Source organism: Megascapheus bottae, chromosome 16, assembly GCF_031878675.1.
Source record: "Megascapheus bottae isolate mThoBot1 chromosome 16, mThoBot2.hap1, whole genome shotgun sequence".
NCBI lineage: Eukaryota > Metazoa > Chordata > Mammalia > Rodentia > Geomyidae > Megascapheus > Megascapheus bottae.
Genome location: NC_143524.1, coordinates 45361204 through 45387933, shown reverse-complemented (window position 1 = coordinate 45387933; position 26730 = coordinate 45361204). Strand labels below are relative to the sequence as shown.

Genomic DNA, 26730 nt, shown 5'->3' with positions numbered 1-26730 from the left:
GGCCTATGGTGCCCTCTCAGCTTTTTCCTCTTCAGCACAAGAGGTTGACTCAACCTTTCCCAGGTTGCTCTGAGGCTAAGATAGCCTGATGGACAGGAATGGCTCAGAGCTCCTCTGGAATGTGAGGGCTGCTTTCTGGGAGGTGGAGCTTGCAGCCAGAAGGTGGGTGTGTTGTGATGTTAACTGAATTAGGTTCTTGGACTCACCTCTGCTGGGCCATGGTACTCTGTTGAGTACCCTGGCCATTGTTGTTAAGCAGCACAATAAAGGCCATGCCCAATGACAGCCACACAAGGTGAATCGGAACTCCAGCCAAGTCCCAGGGGTGGCCTCTGGTCTTTATTAAATGTTATAAATCAATTATTCATTTTTGCAGTATCCAAAGTGCAAGTGCCATTATGAGTGAATGGGGGACCTTCCCTGCTGGCCCTAATGGCAGACAGAACAGTTCTGCTGAACTGGAAGATCACAGTGAACACCAGGAAAAGGTCCCAAAGGACAGGGCTCATACATGGCCATCCAACCAGTCACTTCCAAAGACACGTACAGAGGGCAGTCTGAGTTTTTTAAAGAACCTTTACAAAGTCACCCACCCACCTACAAACAGACCTGGGATGGGGACTTGAGCCTAGCCATCTGTGACTCCTGGTTCATGAGGTCACCCACTCTTATCAGAGAGCTTCCTGTTTGGAGGAAACCTCACAGAATGTGCTCCTGTCCTGCTGGGGATGTGGCTTACCTGAGACCTGCAGCTCCTTTGCCTGCTGCCTGTTTCTTGGAGGCCTAGTACTGGAATTCCAGACAGCTTGGTCCTGTTCTCTTGATCTTGAGGGCTTCTGGAGTCCGTTCATGCACTAAGAGAATGTGAGTGAGACTCGGGAGGACAAAGTAGGGTACAGGGGTAACGGGGCCACTGGTGGCTGTACTTGAAAGACAAGTGGGGCCCGTGTATCTTTCAGATGACACCACCGAGACCAAGTCCTGTCCCTCATAAGACCTCAGTTTCCCCAACTGTGCAAGATGAGTGCACTCATTGATCTTCCAGGTAGTCAGTCTTCCTCTGGTCTGAGAGAGTGAGGCCCTGAGAACGGGACAGGCTGTAGAGATCTCCTAGGTTCATCTCCCAGCCCTCTGCCAGGGCCCAAGGTGGCAGCAGGCTGAAATGACCTGGCACTGGCTTCTATTCACCAATGACCTTGAGAAAGTTTCTTCCTTCTCAGATCCTCCATTTTCCCAGCTACAGAGAGAGGATGCACATGGATAGCAGCTAAGCTGGATCCACCAGGAGCTTTAAGGTTACTCCTTTTGCCCCTGCAGTGCTATTTATAGAAATCTACCCTAAGGAAAGTATCAGCACTCCAAAGAGATTTGCAGTTTTTTTCACTTTTCTGTTAATTTATAATAGTGAATCATTGGAAACGATGAAGTGCCATGAATAGACAGATGGCTATATATGGTGCATGAATTCAATACAAGACCTCATGTCTATTTAAAATCATCTCCCATTTCCTCAGCATTTTTACTGACATCAGAAAATGTGTGAAGTAGTGTTGGTATGGTGCCTAGAACGTGCCTCACCTTCCCGTGTCCTCTGCAAACCCTGGGAACTGCAGTTTCTTCTTACTCCCACAATAGAATGAGAAGATGAAGGCTCAGAAGTTAGGTGTTGGACTGCTCACACCTGTAATCCTAGCTACTCAGGACCTTGAGATCTAAGGATCTGAGGATTAGGGTTCAAAGCCAGCCTGGGCATTACAGTCTGTGAGACTCTATTTCCAATTAACCAGAAATGGCACTGTGGCTCAAGTGGTAGAACGTTAGCCTTGAGCTGACAGGGACAGTGTCCAGGCCCAGAGTTCAAGCCCCATGACCGACAGAAGAAGAGGAAGGAGGAGGAGTTGGAGGAGGAGGAGTTGTTAGGTGTTAGCCAGGTGCTAGTGGCTGGGGGCTGTGATCTTGAAGATCATGGTTCAAAGCCATCATGGATAGAAAAGCCTTCAAGACTCTTATCTCCAACTAACCTGCAAAAAAGCCCAGATTTAGAGGTATGTTAGAATGTCAGGTTTGAACAGAAAAAGGCAGACAAGAGCTGGAGGCCCTGAGTTCAAGCCCTAGTACCAGTCCCTCCCCCTTCTCCAAAATAAAAGGTCAGGTCAATTCCAAGACCCCACACTTTCACATTTGAACATTGGACTGATGCATGTCACAGCCAAGGGCACTGAATCTGTGAAGCCTGAGGCTTTCTCCAGCAGGAGGCAGGCTGAGTGGTTTGGAGCCCAATGGATGACTCCCCAGAATCTGGCTCTTCTGGCTTTGCTGTTTATACAAACATGTAGGCCCAAGAGCCATGAGAAGGAAACCAGAAGTCTTGGTAATGGTTCCTCTGGGGAAGTAGGATCATGGTGAATTGTTCTTTGCTTCTTTATGCTTCTTAACGTTGTAGTTTCTCCCAGGAGTAGGCATGGCTGATGATGAGAGGAACACCGAGTGCTATTATAGGATGGGCAAGGCCTGCTTGCCAAGCCCAGCCTATGGTCTGCCCAGCTGATTGGCTCCTAAGCCAGACAGAGGCCCAGTGGAGGTCTGACCCCTACCCCTTGTATGCCCACAGGTACCTCTACAACCACATGGGCTACTGGAGTGACTGGTCTGTGCCCATCCTTGTGACCACAGCTGCTGCCTTCACATACATTGCAGGCCTCCTGGTATGGGGCAGGGGGGATGGAGGGGGATCAGGGAAAGGTGCTGTCTCAGAGGGCAGGTAATTCTGCTCCCCAGAGAAGGAAGCTTTGGCTTGTGCCTGACTGATGGAGGGACCTGTGCTGGTCTAAAGAGGGAAGCTGGCTCTGCCCAGAGCTGCTTCTTGGACCTGAGGCCTAAAGCTTTAAAGGAAGAAGATCCTAATTTTCCAGTCTCTGAGCTGCCTCCCCAGGAAGCCTCCCTCCCAGACCAGCAAAGCTATCTCACTGTTAGAGACTGCTGCAAACATCCACTTCCAGAACTAGGCTTGGGGTTCTCAATCCCAGTGTTGTATTCACTGACACTCAGGCCATTCTGGACTGCAGGCTCCTTGTAGACAAACCTAGGGCCTGAAACTCCCAAAACCCTGGCTGAATAAAGTTGGGTAATCCAAATTTAGGCGAACCCAGTGACCTCTTAAGTGACAAACCCCAGGGGAAAGGAGGCCAAACCATGCCTTTGCTGGCTGGGCAGGACATGACATTCTTGCTGCCTGTGGAGAAGGTGTGCTGAGGCTGCCCTGGGGCAGCTGAGGGCAGGAGTATGGATCGGGGTGGCATCTTGGGAGTTGGCAAGGTCTTACCATTCCACAATCTGACTGTCACTCTGGCCCTCCCCAGGTCCTGGCACTATGTCACATTGCTGTGGGACAGCAGATGAACCTCCACTGGCTGCACAAGGTAAGAGAGCTGCTCAGCTGGAGCTGGGGAGGAGATGGGAAGCAGCAGCCTCTGAAGCAGAGGAAGAGCCTGTGGAAGGCATCATTCCTTTTTATCCAGGCTACAAACTGTGCTAGTAGCTTAGCCTGAGCACACTAGATATGTGGCAGGCACTTGTCTTCATAACTCAGCCTGCATTCACTCACTTAACCCTCATCACAGCCTTGTGATGTAGGCCCAGTCACCAGCACATTTGCAGGTGGAAAAACTGAGGAACAGAGAGGTTGAACAACATGTCCACTGTCTCCCCGTGTGAGCAGAAGGTTGGGAGTTCTAGTCTTGGAGCTACACACTTCACCAGCATGGTTCCCAGCTTTCATTGGAGCCTCGGCTGCTGGCTGGTTCTGCTTTAACGCTTGCCTTCCTCTCTGTTCTTCAGTGGGCTCTTATCTGCCACTGTTGTTTTCTGAAAGTCTTCTCTCCACTTTCCATGGCTCCCAGCATGACCTCGATCCTCCAACAGTCCTGTTCTGGCTCTGCCCATGTCTCTGGCTCCTTACCATCAATTGAATCAGACATCTTTAACCCCTTAGTCTCTGTGCCCCTTTTCTGCTTTTATCCCCTTGCTTTTGCCTTTGATCACTCACTCTTTTGGACCCTTGGGTGTTTCTTCTCACTTATATAGGCAGTTTTCTTTCATGGATAGGAGCTTTTGCCCAGCCCCTGGGGTCTGCCCTGCTACACAGCTGTGCTATCTGAGGTGCTGTCTGTGCTATCTGTGGTCCATCAGGTTCCTCATTCCCAACCCATACCATCTTGGTGTTCCTTAGAGGCTAGGTTAATATTGACCACTGTACTGTCCCCAGTGTCCCACACAGGGCTGGGTCTAGTACAGTTAGGCTTTATATTTGAGACCAGAGCCTTTTCTGACTCACATCTTGCACACTTGATGCTGGTTCTGCTGGAATAGGGTACAAGCCCCAGGAGCACCTGGGCCATGGAAGGAGAGTTGGGTCATCTCATCTCTCAGAGCCTGGGTCACAGTGGGCATTTAAGAAGGGCAGAAGTGTCCTGAAACAACCATGAGATGGCTCTCGAGTGACTCCAAGGCAAAGGTGTCATTTCTAATTAAGAAGGGAAACAGAACAGGAAGAGGAAGAGGAACGGGATGAGCTTGGTTGGATGTGGGGAATAAGAAGCCAAGAATCACCGAAGCAGGTCAGTTATGCATAGAGTTTGGAGCTAGGCCAGACCCAAGTGGCTGAAGTGTTGCACGGGCATAGAGCAGCTCCTGCTCCCATCCACTTTGTTCCTGCTGATCACTCTACCCTGGACTTCCATGGTCTCCTCTGTGAGGCATTTTCTTTGTCCAGCTGTGAAGCTGACACTTGAAAGGACTGCACCAGCTGGCGCAGATGATGGGGCTGGCACAGGCTGTGGTCACCTCCTGAGGCCATGCCTAGATCTCAGCAGATCAAGGCACACCTGCTTGAACCTAGAAAGAAGCCACTGAGCCAGCCTGGAGGCGGTGGATCAATGCCTGCAGTTAGATCCTCTTATCTTCATCAGTGTTCACTCCTGGGGGGTGGAAGCCAGTCTTCCTGTTTCCCTGACCCTCTTGTGAGATCTCAGCAAGAGAAAGAGTTTCCTGGGCAGAGCAGACCCATTGCTGAGACAACCATGCCAGGAGAAAGGGACTTGACAGCAGGAACTGGAAGTTCTGTGTATGCATTCTACTTCCAAGATTGTGGGATTGGATTTGAAGATTCTAAGGAAAACTAACTTTGGTTGGTTGGTTTTAAGTATTTTTTTTTTGCCAGTCCTGTGGGTTGAACTCAGGGCCTGCGCTTTCTCAAGGCTAGCACTCTACCACTTCTGCCACAGCACCACCTCCAGCTTTTTCTGTGTATGTGGTACCAAGGAATCAAAGCCAGTGCTTCATGCATGTTACACAAGCGTTCTACCACTACACCATACTCCAGGCCTTGTTTTAAGTCATTTTTTTTTGCCAGTCCTGGGGCTTGAACTCAGGGCCTGGGCACTGTACTTGGACATGTTTTGCTCGTGGCAAGTGCTCTGCCACTTGAGCCACAGCGCCACTTCCGGCTTTTTCTGTGTGTGTGTGGTACCCAGGAATCAAACCCAGGGCTTCATGCATGCTAGGCAAGCACTCTACCTCTAGGCTATGCTCTTGGCCCATTTTAAGTCATTTTTGACCATGTAATATGTTAACATGGTTCGTATTTCAAGACGCTAGAATGTATAATAGAAATGGTTTTATTTTTCTACAGGATCTTGTGGTACTGGGGAATGAACCTAGGACCTCAAACTTGCTAGACAGATGCTGTTCCACTTGAGCCACACTTCCAGCCCTTTTTGCGTTTAGTTTTCAGATAGTCTTGTGCTAACTTTGCCGAAGCTGTCCTCAACTACAGTCCTCCTGTCTTTACCGAGTTCCTGGGACAGCAAGAATGAGCCACCATGCCCAGCCCATTCTAGAGATATCTTAAGCATATCCAAATATACCTTTCTTTTTTTTTCCCCCAAGAATACACAGTCTTGGGGGCCGGGAGTTTGGCCTAGTGGTAGAGTGCTTGCCTAGCATGCACGAAGACCCGGGTTTGATTCTTTGGTACCCCACATACGTAGCAAAAAGCTGGAAGTGGTGCTGAGGCTCAAGTGGTAGAGTGCTAGCCTTGGGAAAGTCCAAGGACAGTGCTCAAGCCCTGAGCTCAAGCCCAGGACTGGCAAAAAAAAAAAAAAAAGAATACACAGTTTACCACATTTTCTATCCTTTCCCTTCACCAACTGCATGGAGCTCTTTCTTGAGTACATTAAGAACACTTTTCCCCAGACATCCCAGTGTCTGTCCTTTGGCCTTGTTTGTGATTTGTACATTTTCTAATTTCCTAAGTGTCTAGCCAGTAAAAACTCACTAGTTTTCTGTCCTTGGGCAAGGCAGTCTGGCAATGACCCAGAAGAGAATTTCTGAATTTACTGTGGGTTTTTGGCTTTTTTTTTTTTGTTTGTTTTTTTTTTTTTTTTGGTCAGTAGTTGTGGGGCTTGAATTCAGGCATGGACTCTGTCCCATAGCTTTTTCGCTCAAGGCTAGCACTCTGCCATTTTGAGCCACAGTGCCACTTCTGGATTTCTGATGATAAGTTGGAGATAAGAGTCTCATGGACTTTCATGCCTGAGTTTACTTATTTTATATTGCCTTCCTTGCCAAGTGCTAACAATCCATGCTCCTCTGTAATGTATTGTTATGCCTATAAAACATCCTTGCCAGGGGCTGGTGGCTTGTGTCTGCAATCCTAACTACTCAGTAGTCAAGCTTTGAGGATTGAGGTTTGAAGCTAGCCCAGGCAGACAAATTCAAGAAACACTGTCTTCCGTTAACAAACAAAAGGCTGGAAGTGGCTCAAGTAGTAGAGTCCCAGCCTTGAATAAAAAAATCTAATGGAAATCACTAAGCCCACAGTTCAAGCCCCAGTTATCTGCACACAAACATTAATTAATTTTAAAAACATCTTTGCCCACAGGGTATCTTCAGGCTTATTTCATGGCCTTTGTCAATCTAATGGGTGGAAAGTGGTACCACACCTGCTTCTGCCTGTATTTCCTTTATGTTGAGTTGGCTTCTACATCATCTACAGTGCTGAGTCACTGGTATTTTTGAGCTGTATCTTCATATCCCTTGCCTTTTTCTTGCATGGGATTTGCTTTCTGCTTATTAATTTGTAGGAACTCTTAATAGATTTGGGAAATTGGCCCTTTGGCTGGTGAACAGCAGATTCTTCCTACTTTGCCATTTACCTTTTGACTTTGCTTATTGTGCCATAAGGATCTGTGCCATAGAGATTTTTTTAAATTTAAATTCCTGAGAATTTGAATCTGTCATCATGTTTTGTTTTTTGTTTTTTTTGTTTTTTTTTTTTTTTTGCCAGTCCTGGGTTTGAGCTCAGGGCCTGAACACTGTCCTTGGATTTTCTCAAGGCTAGAGCTCTACCACTTGAGCCTCAGCACCACTTCTGGCTTTTTTCTATGTATGTGGTACCGAGGAATCGAACCCGGGTCTTCATGCATGCTAGGCAAGTACTTTAACCACTAGGCCAAACTCCCGGCCCCTTGTTTTTTTTTTGGTCTGGCCCCTAGTTTTGTGTCAGACTTGGAAAGGCCTTTCCCATTCCAAAATTATACAGAATTTTTCTGTGGTATCATTTGGTAATTATGTCTTCACTTTTCTGACATTTAAATTCTTTATCTCTTTGGGAGTTATTTTGAGGCATAGTGTGATCTTAGCTCTTTTTAGATGGCTTCCCAACATTCCCAGCTGTCTCCCCCCTCCCCCCGCCACCTTTCCCCTCTAGTCTGGATGGAAATGACTTTGAGTATGCTTTGTCCTGGTTCTGGGTTTGAATTCAGAGCCTACGTGTTGTCCTTGAGCTTTTTCTCTCAAGGCTAGCTCTCTACCACTTCAGCCATAGTGCTGCTTCCAGCGTTTTAGTGGTTAATTGGAGAAAAGAATTTTGCATGCTTTTCTGTCCAGGCTGGCAGGATCATGGTTCTATGATCCTCAGATCTCAGCCTCCTAAGTAGCTAGGATCGATTACTGGCATGAGCCACCAATGCCTGGCTTACACTGTATTTTTTAATGTATTGAGACCTGAAAGTTTTGCTTACTTTCATTTGTCTCCCTGGTTTTGCACCAGTGTTGTGTCGGTTTGAGCCCTGTCAGCTGCCCCAGCACTGGCTGGCTCTGGTCTTAGACATGGGCACTTGATCAGCACTCCGGGTGAATTCAGACTTCTCTTTCCCAGCCAGCCCATGGAATAGGTTCTCTGACATTCCGCCTCTGTTCTTCCAGCCTTCTCAAAGAAAGCACAGCTGAGAGTTGCCTATATGCAGGCACTGTTTATCATAAGGTCACTAAGGAGGCGATAACTGTATACATCAGGCACTTCTCACCTCACTCATTCATTCCTCGCCATTAGCCTGTTCATTTGCTGTCAGTAAAAATGACACCACTTGGTAGCAGCCATGGTGCTAAGCACTTCACATATTCTCATTTATCCTTGGCCTTATAGGCACTCACTGGCCTCATGTCCCAGCATGGGGGAATCTCTGGAGATGTCATTCTCCCCTTAAGTGGCACATGTGACCCAGAAGTGAGACTCAAGTGTGGATCATCACCTTCGACCAACTGTCTGTCATGGGGTCCCCAGATGTAGAAGTCAGACACACACACTCCCCCAAAGCCAACCAACTGTACCTCTGCAAGCCTGGGTTCCAACTCCTCTCAGCCCTAGCACCCAAGGGAGAATGAATGAATGAATGAATGGAAGAGCATTCCACTGCAATCTCTATTTCTCCACCTCCTTCACAGTCTTCAGGATGGAAACCCCAATACCAAGTTCTCAGAGTACAGTGAGATATCGGGTGTGTGTCCTGGAGGAGGCAGCCTGGATGCTGAGAAGACAAGCTTCTTTTTTTGTTAGGATTGTTAGAATGCCTTGATCCCTCTCTCCCCTAATACAAGCCTGAGAAGTAGCACTGGGTAAAATGGAGACTAAAAGACCTCACTTAGATTACATGGCAGACCCCTCTGCAGTGCTCAAGTAGATTTAGAAGTGCATCTGCATTCCCTTACCAGCCTTCATATGCACACCCCCATCCTCACCTGGTATATCACAGCCTGTTAAAGCCCTGGCTCAGCCTTGGTACTGTTTATTTAGAGTCTGAGGGATGGAATTGTTTCCAGGCTGGATGGGCTGAATGACAGGACTCCAAAAGAAAATGTAATCCCAGGCAAGAATTCATCTTTCCTGCCTGACAGGGACCAAAGACAGGCAGGTTGCCATCTCTTCCCTTACTTTTAGCCCTTGTTTTATGGTAAGAGGATCTTAGAATGCTGCTACCAATACCAAAAGCCATACTGGAAGAGAGGAGTTGAGAATGACTTAGCCATGTTGTGGAAGAGGTGCTGAGAGGTTTCACAGGGAGGGGGTGTGGAGGTCAGTTGAAGTGTGGGGATTATGGAAGTAAGCCATGTGCCATGAGGTAGGCATGTGGGCAGTGAGACCCACAACTGGGATGGGAGGGTAGCAGAAAACCTGAGCTTATTTGGTGGCTGTAGATGCCACCTGTCCCTTGCAGATGGACACCTGTACTTCTCTATTTCTTCAGAATACATTTGAATCCAGATGCCAGGGGGGGCCTGGTTGAAAAGCCTTGTTGCTGAGACAGAGTGTGAGACTTGTTGCATACCTGGCCCCTGCCCTGTGTCCCAGGCAAAGCTGGACAATGTGATCTTTCTTCCAGGTTGCTGAGAGGCTGGTGGACCTGGCAGGCTCTTAGCAGGGCCTCTTCTTAGCAGAAACCTCTTGCCTTTTCTCCACTTTCCCTTTTCTCCATGTCATTTTCTTGTAAGGTCCGCCTGCTCCTCCTGCCTCTGCCTCTGGCTGTCCTCACGCTCGGCCTGTCCTTCTCTGCTTCCTGTGCCTTTCTAGCTTGCTCTACTTCTCCTGTGACTATCTCTTGGGATTACCTTCACCCACCCTTTCAGCCACACCGGGGCTCTTCACCTTGTTCTGACCCTCTGTCTGATGCTTCCCTCTACCAGATTGGACTGGTGATCATCCTGGCTTCCACGGTGGTGGCCATGTCAGCAGTGGCCCAGCTATGGGAGGACGAGTGGGAGGTCCTGCTTATCTCCTTGCAGGTGAGTAGAGTGGGCCCTTGTCACACAAATCTTAGTCATGTGTCAAACAAGGATATTGATTGATTGATGACAGTTGCTTTGCTGGGAACCAAACCCAGAACCCTAAGCATGTCAGACAAGGGCTGAACCACTGAGTTACAGAGTGGGACTGGGAGGGGTCTCAGGTCACACCGCAGTTGCTCACTCCGAGTTGGAGAGGATGCGCCAACCTAGGGACCCTGGATTCCCCATGTTTGCAGCTAGCAAATGGAGACAGGGTTGCCCGCCCTGTGGGTAGAAATGGTTACCAGAGGGCATGGGCATGGCTAAGAGACTCAGGAGCCTCCTGCCTTCCCACACACACAGGGCACAGCTCCATTCCTGCATATGGGGGCCTTGGTGACCATCACTGCACTCTCCTGGATCGTGGCTGGACAGTTTGCCCGGGCAGAGCGATCCTGTAAGTACTCAGAACAGGTTCCCCACCCCACCACTCCTTGGGTGGGCGGCCTCCACCCAGACTCTATCTGGGAGGCTGAGATGGAGCCTTCACTGTGGGAGTCTGCTTCAGACTGGCCCATGGATGCCATCAGCCTTGCGCTGTATTCCCACTCCACCCCATGTCTGCATGGGCTCATGTGCCAGACACATACTGTCCCTCTGCAGGGGTCTGCATCCTAAACCCTCACCCAAGAGCTCTGGGTGTGCCTGGAGGGAGCATAAGGTTCATGTCCCATGTCTGCAGCCTCCCAGGTGGCCATCCTCTGCACCTTCTTCGCTGTGGTCTTCGCCCTCTACTTGGCCCCTCTCACCATCTCCTCTCCCTGCATCATGGAGAAAAAGGATCTGGGCCCCAAGCCTGCCCTCATTGGCCACCGTGGGGCCCCCATGGTGAGTGTCATCCCAGTGTCCTCACAGATCAAGTGAGCGTGGGCACAGCATCGACTCTAGGGCAAGGCCTTGCCAGAAAATAGACGTGACACATGATTAGCACAGTCTCAGAAATAGACCCTAGATCTATGGGGAAAGTATATAGGAAGGACAGGTGGAAATCTCAGAGAGCCTGGGTAGGACCAAATGCAAAGATTCCAGAAAACATCTCACTAGAAAGACTGAGTGCTTGCCTAGCCTAGCATGCACAAAGACCCAGGTTCGATTCCTCGGTACCACATACATAGAAAAAAGCCAGAAGTGGCTCAGGTGGTAGAGTTCTAGCCTTGAGAAAGCCCAAGGACAACGCTCAGGCCCCTGAGCTCAAGGCCCAGAACTGGCAAAAAAAAAAAAAATGCAGGAAAAACTGAACTCTTATCCTGAAGCATGCAGGTGCTGGAGGGTTTGGGGCCCTAACCCAACACTTCCAGCTCTTAGTAAAGGGCCCAGGGCTGCAGCCAGGCAGCAGATATCCTACTAGGCCTGAGGGGAGGAGAGGCTGGCACAGCTCCCAAGGGAAGGCAGTTGAGCCAGACTGAAATGCAAAGAGAAGACAAAGTCAGTACCAGGTCCTGCCACTGAGGTGTCCTGCACTCGGAGAGCCAAGGCTGAGGAGACAGGCTCCAGAGCCCAGCTACTTGGACGGGAGTTCGACCTGACCCCTGATTGGCTGTGGGAACCAGAGGAGTTATGTCTTCTCAGTGCCTGGTCCCCTCCTGTGCCATGGGAGCATCGACAGTGCCCACCACAGGGTGTGAGACGCAGGAAGTAGCATAGCAGTACCAGATATGTCCTGTCTACTAGGAAGTTCCTGACATTATTGTGATCCCTTTAAGCCCCTCTTTTGAACTTAGGCTTCCCAGCAAGAGCAATATCAGTCCCTATCCCTACGGGGCATCTGGGGAGTTTCACTGTGCCACTGAGTGATGAAGTGCCTGTACAAAATCATGGTGTTAAAAGGATATGTCTGGGCTGAGAGTGGTTGAGTGTAGCTGAGCACTTGTCTAGCATGGGTGAGGCCTTACTTCTATCCCCAACACTACAGAAAAAGAAAAAGGAGAAAGAAAAAACAGAATATCCAATGGGCTGCAAATCCTTCTGAAAGTCCTCCCCTACACATGAGTGGGGGAGGGATTATTATTTTCTAGATGACTCACGGGCCTAGACCCTGTGAGCTGGAATTTAGTACTCTCCCATCACTCTATGCCGGCCCTGATTCTGACCCTGGCACCTCCTAGCTGCTGGGAATGACATGTGCATGCTATTGAAAACCATGCTCTCCCATCTCTGCCTCCCAAAGAGCTAGGATTATAGGTTTAAGTCACCACACCTGGCTAAGGACACTTAAAAAAAAAGAAACCACAATCCTGTTATTACACCTAACCAAATTAACAGTGATTCTTTAATATAATCTAATAGCAAATCCATGTTCAATTTCCTTTTGTTGTCTGAAAAGCATCTTTTTATAGGTCAGTTGTTAGAAATCCATCTGAGTAATGCGTGGCTCCTAAGTGTCTTGAGTAGACGACAGTCCCCTTCCCATCTCTCCTTATCTCTGCCAAAGCTGTCATTTACCCTGCAGAATTTCTCATAGTGTGCATCTGGCTAACCACATCCTTTGCTATTTATCATTCATCTGTTTGAATTGCGCATGTGTATGGGTCATGGCATGTTATTTCCATACATGCGTACAATATGTAGTGTTCAAACCAAGGTGGATGTCCATCTCTTCAAACATTCAGAATTTTCCTCTCTTGATCATTTTGAAGTGTACGTAAATTATTGCTTGTTATAGCCTTCCCTACATGCCATTGGCTGCCAGAATTTATTCTTCCTGTCATTTTGACCCCGTGTAACCAACCTGTCCTGGCCCCTTTTCTCCCTTCCCCTTCTCAGCCTCTGTTAACCACTGTTATACTCCATCTTTCTTCTGTGAGATCAACTTTTAGTGATGGCATCTTTTTTCCCCCCAAGTCCTGGGGCTTGAACTCAGGGCTTGAATACTGTCCTTGGGCTTTTCTCAAGGCTAGCGCTCTACCACGTGAGCCACAGCACCATTTCCAGCTTTTTCTATGTATGTGGTACTGAGGAATTGAACCCAGGTCTTCATGCATGCTAGGCAAGCACTCTACCACTAGGTCACACTCCTGGTCTTTTTTTTTTTTAAACTTGAGGCCTCATACTCTTGCTCATGGATGATTCTCTCCCCTCCAGTTCAGCATTTTGCTGAGTAATTGGAGATGGAATATCATGGACTTTTCTTTCCAGACTGACTTCAAGTAATAGTCCTCCGAGTTTCAACCTCCTGAATAGGATTAGAGATATGAGTCGCCAGCACCCAGTTTGGCGGTAGATTTGGAGGTACCGACTAGGATCCCCTGTCTCTGTGTATCTCTGCTCGTGGGGTTCTGATTGCAGGAGCCCTGAGCGCACCCCTCTGTCAGTGTGTCCCATGCAGTGGCCCTGTGTGGACTTGAGTATTTGGAGGGCTAGATCCACAGCGGGGGCTCTCAAGCACTGTTCTGTTCACGAGCGTGTGCCCACCCACCCACCCCCATGTGCTCCTGACAGCAGGACCCTCTTGGACTTACCAGAGGGAGCTGGGAGCTCCAGGATAAGGATCCAGAATTCCACTCAGATGACTGGATGGACTTCCTGAAGCCCAGGAAGAGAAGGCTAGGATTCCATGTCTTTGTTTAGGAGAACAGCACCAAACCCAGGAAGACCTTGATGGCATTTAACAGCTCAGCTCCAGGGATGGAGAAAGGGAAGAGCTCACATTAAGAAGTCCCTACTGTGCATCTAGCCTCAGGTCTCCAACACCTGTTTATACCTATCGAGTGGATAACATGAGCCCATTTTATATAGCAAGGAAACAAAGGCCCGCTAGCAAGTGGATTGCTCCTCTGCCAACTCCAAAGCCCTTACCATTCCCTGGCTACCTCCCAACAGAGAAGAGTGTGTTGATCTGGGGAATATTGTGATCAGAGAGAGACAGTTAGAACTGAGAGCAATCAGGGAAATCCTTTGCCCTCTTGACCCCCTCATCCATCTTGCCACCCTCTCCTTCCCTCTGTCCACTAGCCCCAGGCACCTGGCCTTAGCCCAATTCCTAGTTCATTGCTGACCCCCAGTGGTAGCAAAGGGTAGGACAACCAGGGAGAAAAAATGGAACACTGAGTCTCCCAGCCTGAAGACCCAGAGAATGGTAAGCTTATTCCCAAGAGCAGGTGAGGAAGCAGTCCACAAACAGAGCTACTGCAGAGTCCAGGCTAGAACTGGATATTCCCATTCCTTAGCCACAAGCTTGCCATTCTAAATTATTTTCTGTGTCAGGTGATGTGCTAGGGGATTTGGTCCATGTAATTTCCTAGAATATTGCTGTGTGTGCAGACAAGGAAAGTTGTCACTCCACTGAAACTCCACCCTGCCCTTCACCAGGGAATAATCAAGAGGGAATAGGATATCCAGTCTCCATGCCTCACACATCTTGACTCCCAGGCCTGTGAAAAGGCTTCCTGCCTCCAGAGTGTAGTGCAGTGCAGGGATGATTTAACAGTCAGGACTACTCTTTATTTACTAAGCTTTAGCTATATGCCAGCTGTTTATATACATCTATGCAAAGTACCATGTCTGCCTTTCCTCCAAAACAACAGCCTTCAAGGCTAGGAAGGTGGACTAGTGGTAGAGTGCTTGCCTAGCATGCATGAAGCCCTGAGTTCAATTCCTCAGTACCACATAAACAGAAAAAGCTGGAAGGGCACTGTAGCTCAAGCGGCAGAGCAAAGAAGCTTGGTGACACTGTCCAGGTCCTGAGTTCAAGCCCCAGAACTGGCAAAAAATACAAAAGCCCTTCAAGATGGACATGGCTTCGCAGGTAAGGAAACTGAGCTTCAGAGAAGCTCTGTAGGTGCCCTGAGCCATATTGCTCCTGGGTACAGAATGACAGCCATGCCAGCTGAGCCCAGCATGTCAGCCCTCGCCACCCCTTTCTCCCCAGCTGGCCCCAGAACACACACTGATGTCCTTCCGGAAGGCCCTAGAACAGAGGCTGTTTGGGCTCCAGGCTGATGTCACCATCAGGTATGCACGGGCACATTCTCCTCACCCCATGGCATCTGCATCCAGGTGGAACTGTCTGCCCCAGAGCCTTGGAGATGGAAGGGTGGAGGCTTGGGACATCCTTTCTGTGCAAATGAATCTTGTGCTGAACTCTAGGATGTAAAGTAGGGGGGAGAGAAAAGACTCTTGGTGTAGGCAGATGGGATGGAGGCAAGGGGGTCAGATCCACTTGGAAGGAAGCTAGATCTCTTTCCATAATATGGCTCAAACATTTGGATAAGTGAAGTTTAGCAAGTTTCAGAACCATAATCCCAAAAACATATTCATTTCCTGCCTATAGATGTATGAACATGTGTTCATATAAATGGCAGGAAGAAGCCACAGCAGTCATATTACCAGAGGTTACCTGTGAGAGAAGGGAACAAGGGTGGGGCTGTCATACATAGCTGCACAAGTTTGGCACGAAACAAGAGCACTGTGTGTGAGAGGACAGTTCCCAGTGTAGAGAGGATGGAAGTGAACGTGAGTATTGGCCTCAACATTCCAGCAGATGGTGGTAAAATGCTTTGAGGAAAAGGGTCACAGACGCAATGTTTGAATGTCACAGTAAGATAGCCAGTGATCTACTGACAGCCCGGGTGGGGTAGACAGGAATTGGGGAGGGCTGAAACCTGTCACCGGGGCCTACCTATGAACTCTTATGATGGCACTGCATGAAACTGGTTTCAGTCCAGGTTCTACCACATACCGGCCATGGACCTTGAGTAGGAACGTCCTTCTGCTAGCCTCATTATCAAGTGAGGCAGAATCTAACTTCAAGTTTTGCTAAGAGAATAGGATCAGGCTTTTTCCACACTCCTTAAGCAGTCTCCCCAATCTGACCCTGATAGAGGGCCAGAAGGCACTGGCTCTTTGGGGTCATTCCATCCCGCTGTCCCTCCACACAGATGAGGAGCCTGTAGCCCAGAGAGGGGCAGAGCCACCAGGGTCCCATGATGGGCAGGGAGGAATGCAGAAGGGAGTGGTGATGTGCAGGTGAAGGCCCAGGTGGACAGTGACAGCAGCCCCCTCCCCCATAGTCTGGATGGCATCCCCTTCCTCATGCATGATGCCACTCTGCGACGTACCACCAATGTGGAGCAGGTGTTTCCAGAGCTCGCCCACAGGCCTGCCGCCATGCTCAACTGGACCATCCTGCAGAGGCTCAACGCCGGCCAGTGGTTTCTAAAGGTCTGTCTGCACTGGGCCCATACTAAGCTTGGGAGAGGCAGCAGGGACCCTGAGAAGTAAGAGAGGCGAATGGCTATGAGCTCAGACGACCCTCAGCAGGCTGGTGAGCAGCCACTTGTGGGATTCTGTCTGTCTCGCTCATCAGGAAAGGCTGAAGAGGGCACTGGTGGTTAAAAGGATAACTGTAGAGGCGAGGCAGTTTCTGGTTTCAGACTCTGTGGTGGCAAGTGCTGAGGGTTGGGCAACTCCCCAAGCAAGTTGTCCTTTTGGGGAGTAGATATGGGGTAGAAAGCTGAGGTTCAGGAACTCCTATGACCACAGCCCCCCTCACACACCAGCCGATGCTGGTTGACCAGGGGTCAGGCCCAAAGGGCTGTGCAAAGGCCTCAAAGGGCTAGTGACATGGTCTTGTGTGCCTCTGCCTCTGCCAGACTGACCCCTTCTGGACGGCCAGCTCCCTGTCGCCCTCAGACTACAGGGAGGCCCAGAACCAGTCCATCTGTAGTCTGGCAGAGCTCCTGGATCTGGCCAAGGGCAATGCCACGGTGCTGCTCAACCTGCACGACCCGCCTCACGAGCACCCCTACCACGCCAGCTTCCTCAACATCACCCTGGCGGCCGTGCTGCACTCAGGTTTCCCACAGCACCAGGTGAGGCCCCATGCCAGGCGGCATCTGTGCCCGTCTCCTCTCCAGATTTCAGCCCTCCTGTTTATACCACAGCCTTGGCCGTGTCCTTGTGGGACAGGAGAGGGACTGTCCAGTACTTTGAGCTGTTCAGAGGACTGGCCCAGGTCCTCTGGTCACTTGAGAGAACACAAATTATTGTGGAACAATAATTTGGGACACCAGAGATGGGAGGCTGCCCTGTAAATGCAGCGATGGATGTCGACTTTTGCTTCTTTTCCTCGCACCAGGAAGGGGCGCTGTGGAGTTGGTTGACCCTGTGTGTAACATCTGAGGACAAGCCACCACAATAACAATTCCACCTAAGCCACAGTCCTGACCCCTTGCATGTTCCTACGTGGATTCTGGGAGGGCTAGGGCCTCTTACCCAATTTGGCAGACGAGAAGCCTGACTACCCCATGTCCTACCTGCAGGTCATGTGGCTACCTAACAAGCAGAGGCCACTGGTGCAGAAGATGGCACCTGGCTTCCAGCAAACATCAGGGTCTAAGGAGGCCGTGGCAAGCCTGCGCAGAGGCCACATCCAGCGGCTGAACCTGCGCTACACTCAGGTGTCCAACCAGGAGCTCAGGTGCCAGCCATGGGTAGCCCTAACTCTTCCAGAGGAGGGAGGGACTGTGTCCCCCAGCCCTGGCACAACTGGGCACAGGGCAGGATGCATGCACAGAGGCCCATGTGGTCAGAGAGGGGAGGTGAGATCGTACGCAGAGCTGATCTGCAATGAGCCTGGTCCTCGGGTGTGGCTATCTCTTCCCACAGGAAGAGTTGTGAGAGGCTGTTTCCCCTGCTTCCCCTCCCCCCCTGGGCAGCCAGAGCCCAGGGCTGACCAAGCTCTGTCCCCTGCCCAGGGACTACGCATCCTGGAATCTGAGTGTGAACCTCTACACTGTCAACGCACCCTGGCTCTTCTCCCTGCTGTGGTGCGCTGGGGTCCCGTCCGTCACCTCTGACAACTCTCACACCTTGTCCCAGGTGCCTTCCCCACTCTGGATCATGGTGAGTTGGAGAAATGAGGTGGGCAGAGGACACCTAGGGGGACAGCTACTTGGGGGCTACCCAACCCCTCAGCAAGCATTGAACTTCTTGGGGAGGTCTCAAGTATGGCGTTGTCTGAGGTGGGGGTACACGCTTGAAGCCGGCCTCCAACTGCTGGGTCTTCACGGAGGTGTTGGAGGCTGCTGGCCTGACCACAGGGAAGAACATCAAGAAGTCAATAGCGGGGGCCAGGAGCGTGGCCTAGTGGTAGAGTGCTTGCCTAGCATGCATGGAGCCTTGGGTTCGATTCCTCAGTACCACATACATAAAAAAGCCCAAAGTGGTGCTGTTGGTTCAAGTGGCAGAGTGCTAGCCTTGAGCAAAAGTTCTCAAGGACAGTGCCCAGACCCTGAGTGCAATCCCCAGGACTGGCAAAAATTAAGACGTCAATAGCAAGGCTGGGAATGTGGCTTAGCAGCAGAGTACTTGTCTAGCATGTGTGAAGCCCTAATGGGATGAAGCTTTGCCCTTCCCAGGTCCTGTATTCTCAGTTGTAGCCGCACACCTGTTCATAGGTGCTGCACATCTGTGTGCAGGCTAACACATGCCAACTTGTGTCATGTGACACTCTGGTATTCACACGCAGTATCCATCTTTCATTAGTAGGCTCTTATTTTGAGCCCCTTAAGTACATATACCTTCAGCTTGAACACATTCCACTTCTATACTGTGTGTGCACACACATGCCCTATGCACACACACACGCACACGCACACGCACACACCCCTAGGCCCACAGTGCTCAGGGCCTGCTCCCACAAAATACCAGAATTCCTCACGCTCCCTGCTCACCAGCCCACAGCCCTGTGGTTTGAGCAGGCCATAACCAGGAGCTGGCCTCGGGCCCTCTGTCCACAGCCCCCGGAGGAGTACTGCCTCATGTGGGTCACCGCTGACCTGGTCTCCTTCACCCTCATCATTGGCATCTTCGTGCTCCAGAAGTGAGTAGGCTGTGATATGTCTGTGACCTTTCTACCCCTTGGCAGGCTCAGCCCAGCTCCCCCACCATCCCAGCCAAGTGCACCTACTCCCAGCCTTGAGCCCTAGGCCAGGAGAAGGAGACCAGAGGGATTGCCGGAGGCCCCAGGCCCTCCTCCCTCAGCAGAGGCCCACTGGCTTCTGGGTGGAGCACCCAGCTAGGAAACCAGAGCCAATCTCTGCCCCAACCTGCTGTGTAGGCTCTGGCAAATTTGGCCCTCTGTTACCCAGGGCATGGGTTGGTTCCCTATACCACTGACCCCTGCCAGGCTGAAAAGCCCTATCCCTCAGGCCAGCTGGGATTGGCTGAAGCGGGTGGTCTGGGTGGTTCAGGGGAGGGTTTCAGGGCCAGCCCGGGGCCCCAAGCCATCCTGCAAACAGGGGCTGGGTTGATTCTTGACTGATGTTCTCTCTCTGTCCATCCTGCTCTGATCGGCGCATGTCCCTCCTCTCTCCCCTCCCCCTCTCTGCTGCACTCTGGCATCTCACAGCTATCACTTGATCAGGTAATTCTGGTGTGGTCCTCCTCCTCCTCCTGTTCCTCTTTCTGGCCATCCCCTTCTCCAGTTCTGTCTGATAACCTGCTGTGCACCGAGCCCTGTGCCTGGGTCACCCTCGCTGACCCCTGCCTGAAGCACCAACCCTCCTTTCCCCCCTGCAATAATCCTCTCTGCGATTTTTTTTAGGAAAGTCTCAGCACTCCTCTCAGACTGGCCCTGAACTTGCAATCCTGCCTTAGTGCTAGGATTTGCCCTTCCCATCTTGCAGGGTGTGTCCCTGTGCGCTCAGTTTTTACTGCAGTTCTGCTGGTGGCAACCAGACTGTCCTTAACAGACACACAAAGACAGACAGACAGACAGACAGACAGACAGACACACACACACACACACACACACACACACACACACACACACACACACACACACACACACCCCTCTGGCCTCCTCAGCACCAGTGTCTCCCTTGGGGACAGGGTCCCTGTCTGAGTACAGCACTCACAGAAGGCCTTGCCTGATGCAGACTCCCAGTTTTTGTCTCTCTTCCTGCCCCTGCTCCCTCTCTCCCCCCAGTGGCTTTTGCCTCTCTGGCTTCCTCTTCTATGGTTCATGCTCTCTGTTTATCTTTCTCTATGTCTCTCCCATCTCTTTTCCTTTTTTCACTCCTGTCTCTGACTCCCACCCCTGTTCCTCTCCCTGATCCTACCCCCCAATACCCCTGGGGAGGGCCCCATATGGCTTCTTGCCCTGGATGTTCCTAACTGCCAAGACTTGGCTTGACACTTTCTCCTGGGGTTCAGTGCTCATTTCCAAGGTAAAACTTAGGCCTTGGGGAATCTACACCCCTCCTTGGTCAGGTGCCTGTGGGCGTCCTGCATCAGGCGGTTTCCCTAATGAACTTTTAAAACCTGCTGTCTGGCTGTGGGACTGAAGCCAGCAGAGGGTCATTTTAGTTAACTTCTCTACCTGCAGAATCTGCAAACTTCCACAGTGCTGCTTAGTATGGGGCCAGGCCCTGGGGCTCTGGGGGTCAGGAGCGGCCTGATTTTGGTGGGGGGGACTGGGGTATGCTGTGGGATGCGGGTGAGAATGTGAGCCTTATTCTTCCATGTATTCACTCAACAGATACTTGTTGCATACCCGCACTATGGTAGGCATCGAGGCTGAGGCTGGGCACCCAGCGAGGAGTCAGAGGGTAGCCATTAATATCGAGGATTTAAGGAGGGAGTGTAGCTTAGCGAGGACATCACCCACGTAGGGATCAGTCCCCTGTGGGCCCGCTTCTCCTCCTGATGAGAAAAGGGAGGGGGATCAGGAATCCTTCCAACTCTGTCCTAAGAAAAGTCCAAGTTCATAGGCCAGAGATTTGGGGTTGTTCAGAGGAGCTACTACAGAAAAAAACTATTTCCCTGGTCTGGGTGCCAGAACCCAAGTCTTCCCCTCACTGTCTGTGGTTTCTACATGGCAGCCGACCTCCCAGTCTATGCTTGATTCATTTTTACCTTTCCCTGCTGCCTTCTCCACCATCAAAAACATGAATGTCGGGTAGTGCCTCCTCGTAGGGTGGCTAAAACAGAACAGCGCACGGCCCCTTCCCAGGTCTCTCTAAGACCCTTGCTGTGGGCAACTGTGAGAATTAGTTCTGAGTAAAAACCCACTGTCATCTGTCCTCACTTGCATACCTCCCTGCTTCTCTGCTCCCTCTGGCGCACTCTGCCTGTCATCTATCATGATGGTGGAGCTGTAGAAGACCTCAGCTGCTACTTCTGGAGACTGGGTTCCCTCAGGGCTAAGTCTCTTCCTTCCCAGACTGTCTCCAAAGATAGGTAACCAGGCACGGGTGGCTCAGGCCTATAATCCTAGCTAGGATTTTAAGCACACACAAAAAAGAAAAAGATAGCCAGGTTCAAACTGGAGACACCTGAGACAGAAATAACCTAATCATCTTTCTAGGCAGCTGCTGACTTAGGGTCCTGAGGGTGAGAGGGAGAGAGTCTTGGCTGATCTCTGATTTGAGCCCCTGCTCTGCCCCTCTCTGGGCCTCAGTATCCTCCATTTTCAGGGGGGGTGGGGGGTCTCTCAGGCCACATCCAGAAAAACTCTAGAAGTGGGCAGGATCTCTGCTCCAGGCAGGGTGGGGAAGGGCCTGATGCCCACAGCACATCTCTGCAGGTGGCGCCTGGGTGGCATACGGAGCTACAACCCTGAGCAGATCATGCTGAGTGCAGCAGTGCGCCGAGCCAGCCGGGATGTCAGTATCATGAAGGAGAAGCTCATCTTCTCAGGTGAGCTGCACACAGCTGGGCCAAGGCAAGACCCCGTCTCCATGTCCACACCACATATGTTCACTACACACACCAGGCCCGAATGGAACAGCAGCACATACAGAAACACACATGTAGCTGGGTGCCAGTGACTCACACCTGTAATCCTGGCTACTCAGGAGGCTGAGATCTGAGGATCTCAGTTCAAAGCCAGCCCAGGTACTAAACATGAGACTCATCTCTAATTAACCACCAGAAAACTGGAAGTAGTGCTGTGGTTCAAGTGGTAGAGCACTAGCCTTGATCTGAAGAGCTCAGAGTCAGCACCCAGGCCCAGAGTTCAAGACCCACAACCAACAAAAAAAAGAAAGAAAGGAAGAAGGACAGAAAGATGCCCGTGTGAACCTACAGTCAGCTCTGTCAGTGCTGTGGTTAGTAAATGGGGTGATGTTTAGGGAATCCTTTTTGAAGGCCCAGCCCCTTTGCCTGGTTCACCATGGATGACTTGACCGCTGCTGGCCTCCCCTGTCTAATGGAAGTGGCAGCTATACACAGATGTAGAAAGGCGGGTGTCACTGGAGCTCCCACATGAGTGCTGAGGTGGGGAAGAAGATTTTAGGTGGTGACAGCAAAGGATAGCAGGTGTTCCCTGGGCACTGAGGCGAGGTGGGGCCCAGAGGGTGACAGAAGGCAGGTATTCCAGTGAGAACAGGTTTTCAGAGACAGTCAGAGGCACCAGGAAGCAAAAGCACTGCACAGGTCTATGTCAACTCAGCAGAGCTTTCCTGAACCTTGGCTGTGTGTCCAGCATTCTGTGGTATTAGGACCCAGATGTCCTTGGGGGCCTGTGTGCACTGAGGGGTGCAGTAACTACAGAGAATGGGGCCAGGGTGGCGGGAAGCAGGGGTTGGCCTGATGGATGTGCCCGTGAGGAGGCCCCATTCCAGCCTGAGATTTCCAGGAGGCAAATGCCAAGTTTCTAGAAAAGGAGGTGTGGACAAAAGGTGCTGCAAAAGCCCTAAACAGTAAAAAAAAAAAAAAAAAAAAAAAAAAAAAGTAGCCCCAAGCTCAAGAGGATGTAGAGGAGACTGAAGCAAGGCCAGAGTGTTCAGCAGAGACTCAGGGAGCTCCCTGAACGCCAACAGGTTCAACACCAGGACCAGTGGCTACATCCGTCTCTTGAGTATGAGACAAGGATTTCCAGAGCATCCTTGTTTCTCCACCCAGCAACCATCCTTGGGACCCATCCCCCCACTCACATTCTGTTCCCTCTGGTCCAACAGAGATCAGCGATGGCGTGGAGGTCTCAGATGAGCTATCTGTGTGTTCAGATAGTAGTTACGACACATACACCAACAGCGCCACCCCTGTGGGCCCTCGAGGGGGCGGTAGCCGCAGCAAAACCCTCACAGACCATACAGGGCGCTAGCTGAAGAGCAATCGATCCCAGCATGAGTTGGACATAGCACCAATCAAGCCCAGGATTGCTGGCAGAAGCTGTCTGGACTTGGAGGGCTCTGGGAGCTACTCCACAACCTCCTCATGGGCTCTAGCCCTTGTCAGTCTGAGCCTCTCTTGGAGGGGTCTCCACTCCCCTGAGGCCCAACTGGGCCAAGACTCCAGCCTTTCAGATGCCCCTGCAGGCCTGGGGCTCCTTTTCCTGGGAAATGTGGTGCCTGGTGCCCTGGTCGCATTCTTTCATCCCTTCCTCACATCCCAGCCTGGAAGCTTCAACAAGTCACTGGGCCACAACACATCCACAGAGGCGATGGAGGCCGGGATGCTCAGCACGCCCCCATGTGTCTGTCAGCCTGTCTGTGCCATGGGGCAATTGATATCTCTCTCCATTTCTATCCTGTCTTGAGGACCTGAACTCGTCCTCCACCCCAGCCCTGGCAGCTCCATCCTCCACTTTGGTCTCAAAGCACAAGGAGGTTCAGTCCAAGGGGAAAGCCAGAAGACATGGTGCAGACATGTCCTCTTCCTAACCAGCCTCCCACCACCCCCAACCCCTGCCCCAGAAAGGGCTCAAGCCATGTGCCCTAGAAGCAGCGGCAGTGGCCAAAAGCACAGGCCCATAGGGCTGTTCTATCTCAGCCCAAGTGTCCAACAGGCCTGTGGGGCTTGAGTAGCTCTGGGGCCCAGGTGACCCACAGACTGAAACAACCTCAGGTTCCCACAGTGATGGCCACAGGGCAGGGCTTACCTGAAAGGGGTGCTGGGCTCAGTGAAGTGTGGGCCTGTGGCCAAGAAGTGAAGGGAGCCGGGGGTCCTTGGCCAGGATGATTAAAGCTGCCATCTTGATGTCTGTTGTCTTTGAATTGTGGGCCAGCGGGTGGCACAGAGAAAGCTGGGCTTGGGATTTGGTTCTGACCTGGGGTTTGAAGAAAGGACTACTCTCAAAGATGACAGGGACAGTGGCAGAATGGTTAGCTTCCAACCTGGGTCAGCCATGATGCTAGAGGTTTAGCAGTCCTGCCATGGGGAACCAGTGTCTCCATAGTGTGGGTACGAAGACAGGCTTGGAGAAGCAGAGTGACTGTCCAAGTCTTCACAGCTCTGAAGAGGCAAAGCCAGGCCCTCACCCACACCCACACCCTGACTCCAGCCTGTACTACCTTCCATTACCAGCCAGGTACAGCTCAGTGTGGACAGGGGGGATTCAGGTCTGAGGCAGGACACGGAGGGGGGCCAGCAGCTCCCTCATGGCCCATGAATATGTTCTGGCCTTGTCTAAGAACAGCCCTCAGCAGGGAGACGACTTCCCCACAGCAGGGGTCAGCCCTCCCTTCCCTGGGCTTTGCCTGAGTGAGGCAGGCCTGGCATAGTGGGGCGCCTGGACTAAAAGCTAAAATAATACCCCCTGGACCACAAGTATCCCCTTGTATCTTTCCATCCTTGATGGTTTCTGCCTGTTGCTCTCTCCAAGGAGGAGTTGGCAGTGGATTAGGGCAGGATTAACTCAGTCTCATCTGAGATTGCATGATTTGGGGTGTATCTTGGGAGTGGCTGAACGCCCTACCTCCAGGCTGCATTAAGTAAATGCCAATCTCTTCTCCAATCTCTTTGGAGTAAAATTCTTGAGGTCTAAGAAATTCTGAGGCAAAGGAAACAGCCCCTTGCAAATGTCTGACTGCCCCTGGGACCCCCATATTAACCTCAGAGGGAACTCGCCTGACCTCCCTCCCCACAGAACTCCTGGCAGGTGCTTGCTGGAACAGAGGTCATCTCTCAACTGTCCCTGGGGAACATGGGGCTGTCAGGACAAGAGTGGGGAGGGCAGTGTCACACCCAAATGGCCCAATCTCCTCTCTAGCCTCTGGGAGCCCACCCAGGGAAGAAGACAGAGCTTTCCTTTTCTGTTCTGTCAGCTCCCCCGGGGTCTATTAACAAGGGTGTCTGAGGATCTTGGGCACACGTGGGCATCTTGAGACACCCTGGAATCTTCTGAAATAGATGGAAGAGAAGAAGGGGTAAGCGGTTAGGGTCCTGAGCAGGCAGTAAGCCGCATCCCATCATCACCAGCACCCCAAACTGCAGCTCTGCTCTGGGTCCAAGGTCAGTCTGTTGCATCCCTCTACTCTAGCAATGGAGGACAGTAGACATCTGCTCGACTTGAGAGCTGGTCCAGTCTCCACCCGTCACTGAGCCTGTGGTCTGCGGTGCACTGGTTTCTCCTACCATACCCAGCAAGGGCATCTCCATAAAGCAGTGGCTTCTTCTCCCTCTCCCCCAAGTGTCTCAGCAACCCAACACATCTCCATTCCACAGTAGTGTCACAAAGCCTGGGTGCCAGGGGTCCACACAGGATCTTGTCAGGGTAACCTCCTTAAATTGCTGGCCCTTGCCACAAAGGTAAGTCCCCTCATTGCCAGGAGGAGTGAGTCAGCAGGCACTTAGAATCTCCTTGTAGCTTCAGGCAGATCTTCTCCAGATCTGCCTCATTATCTCCAACATGTTCAACCAACCCAATGGTGCAATGGTTTACCATGCTGTGTCCCCCTAAGGGGCCAGCACCACCTACACACACACACACACACACACAGATGTCCACAGACACACCTCATCCGTGGGTATGCATAGCAGGAATACCATACAATTCAGTCACAAACCTCTGACACGTAGAAAAATGACCATCACAGAGAGACCCAGATACAAAGAAGTAGGGCCAGGAAAAACCCTACAATGATATGTCCCCTTCTAAGTAGGAACACAGGCTCAGCACAGACCCACAGAGGCCGGAACTTTGATACATGAGAATGATGGTCACATTCTTGGTCACATGCAGCTATACTTATCCATGTATCCCTGCCACACACACCCCCAGTGCTACACAGTTGCATGCTACACTTCCATATTCACACACAGGTACCTGGAACAACTATATATTGACTACCATCTCACCCACCCAAGGAAGATTCTCTCTCTCTCTCTCTCTCTCTCTCTCTCTCTCTCTCTCTCTCTCTCTCTCTCTCTCTCTCTCTCTCACACACACACACACACACACACACACACACACACACAATTATGACACAAAACCAGATCCTGTAGTTAGAGTGGATCCCATGATTTCTCCCATCCCCTGCCTCCAGGGCTGGTCCAAGAGGGAAACAAAAGCCCAGCATCCACCCCTCCCCCTCCCTCCCTCCCTCTCCCTGGCGTCCAGCCCCTTTGTCCTTCCACAGCTGAGCCTGAGCCGAAGTCTGGGCAGAGCAGCAGGGACATTAAAGCCTGAGCTGCGGACTGGCCGGGCAGGCACGGTGCAGGCACTGACAGGAGCCACCCTTTCCAGAGCAGCAGCCCAGAGCCCCCAGGAGAGGCGGTGGCCAGGTAAGTCCCAGGTACCTGGGGGCAGGGTTTAGGATTCCAAGCTGACTGGATGTTGATGGCCACAAGTCTGAGCATGTGTTGTGAGTGGATGTGAGGTAAGGAGATGGGGAGGGTGGCACC

The 26730-nt window shown here is 51.3% G+C and overlaps 1 protein-coding gene across 2 annotated transcripts in view; it reads left to right on the top strand.

Moving 5' to 3' along the window:
• Gdpd5 (glycerophosphodiester phosphodiesterase domain containing 5) overlaps positions 1-24084 on the top strand; it is an 82807-nt gene extending 58723 nt beyond the window's left edge. The window contains exons 5-18 of one of the 2 annotated variants that reach the window (XM_090348434.1): positions 2612-2705; positions 3360-3419; positions 10021-10119; positions 10465-10558; positions 10844-10989; positions 15029-15111; positions 16170-16320; positions 16752-16970; positions 17421-17578; positions 17856-18003; positions 18900-18982; positions 19511-19525; positions 21689-21801; positions 23064-24084. In XM_090348434.1, coding sequence (XP_090204560.1) covers positions 2612-2705; positions 3360-3419; positions 10021-10119; positions 10465-10558; positions 10844-10989; positions 15029-15111; positions 16170-16320; positions 16752-16970; positions 17421-17578; positions 17856-18003; positions 18900-18982; positions 19511-19525; positions 21689-21801; positions 23064-23209 — 1609 coding nt within the window. In that variant the 3' untranslated portion in view covers positions 23210-24084. The remainder of the gene's footprint in view (positions 1-2611; positions 2706-3359; positions 3420-10020; positions 10120-10464; positions 10559-10843; positions 10990-15028; positions 15112-16169; positions 16321-16751; positions 16971-17420; positions 17579-17855; positions 18004-18899; positions 18983-19510; positions 19526-21688; positions 21802-23063) is intronic. The other variant, XM_090348435.1, reaches the window with a different exon arrangement.
• The last annotated feature ends 2646 nt before the right edge of the window (positions 24085-26730 follow it).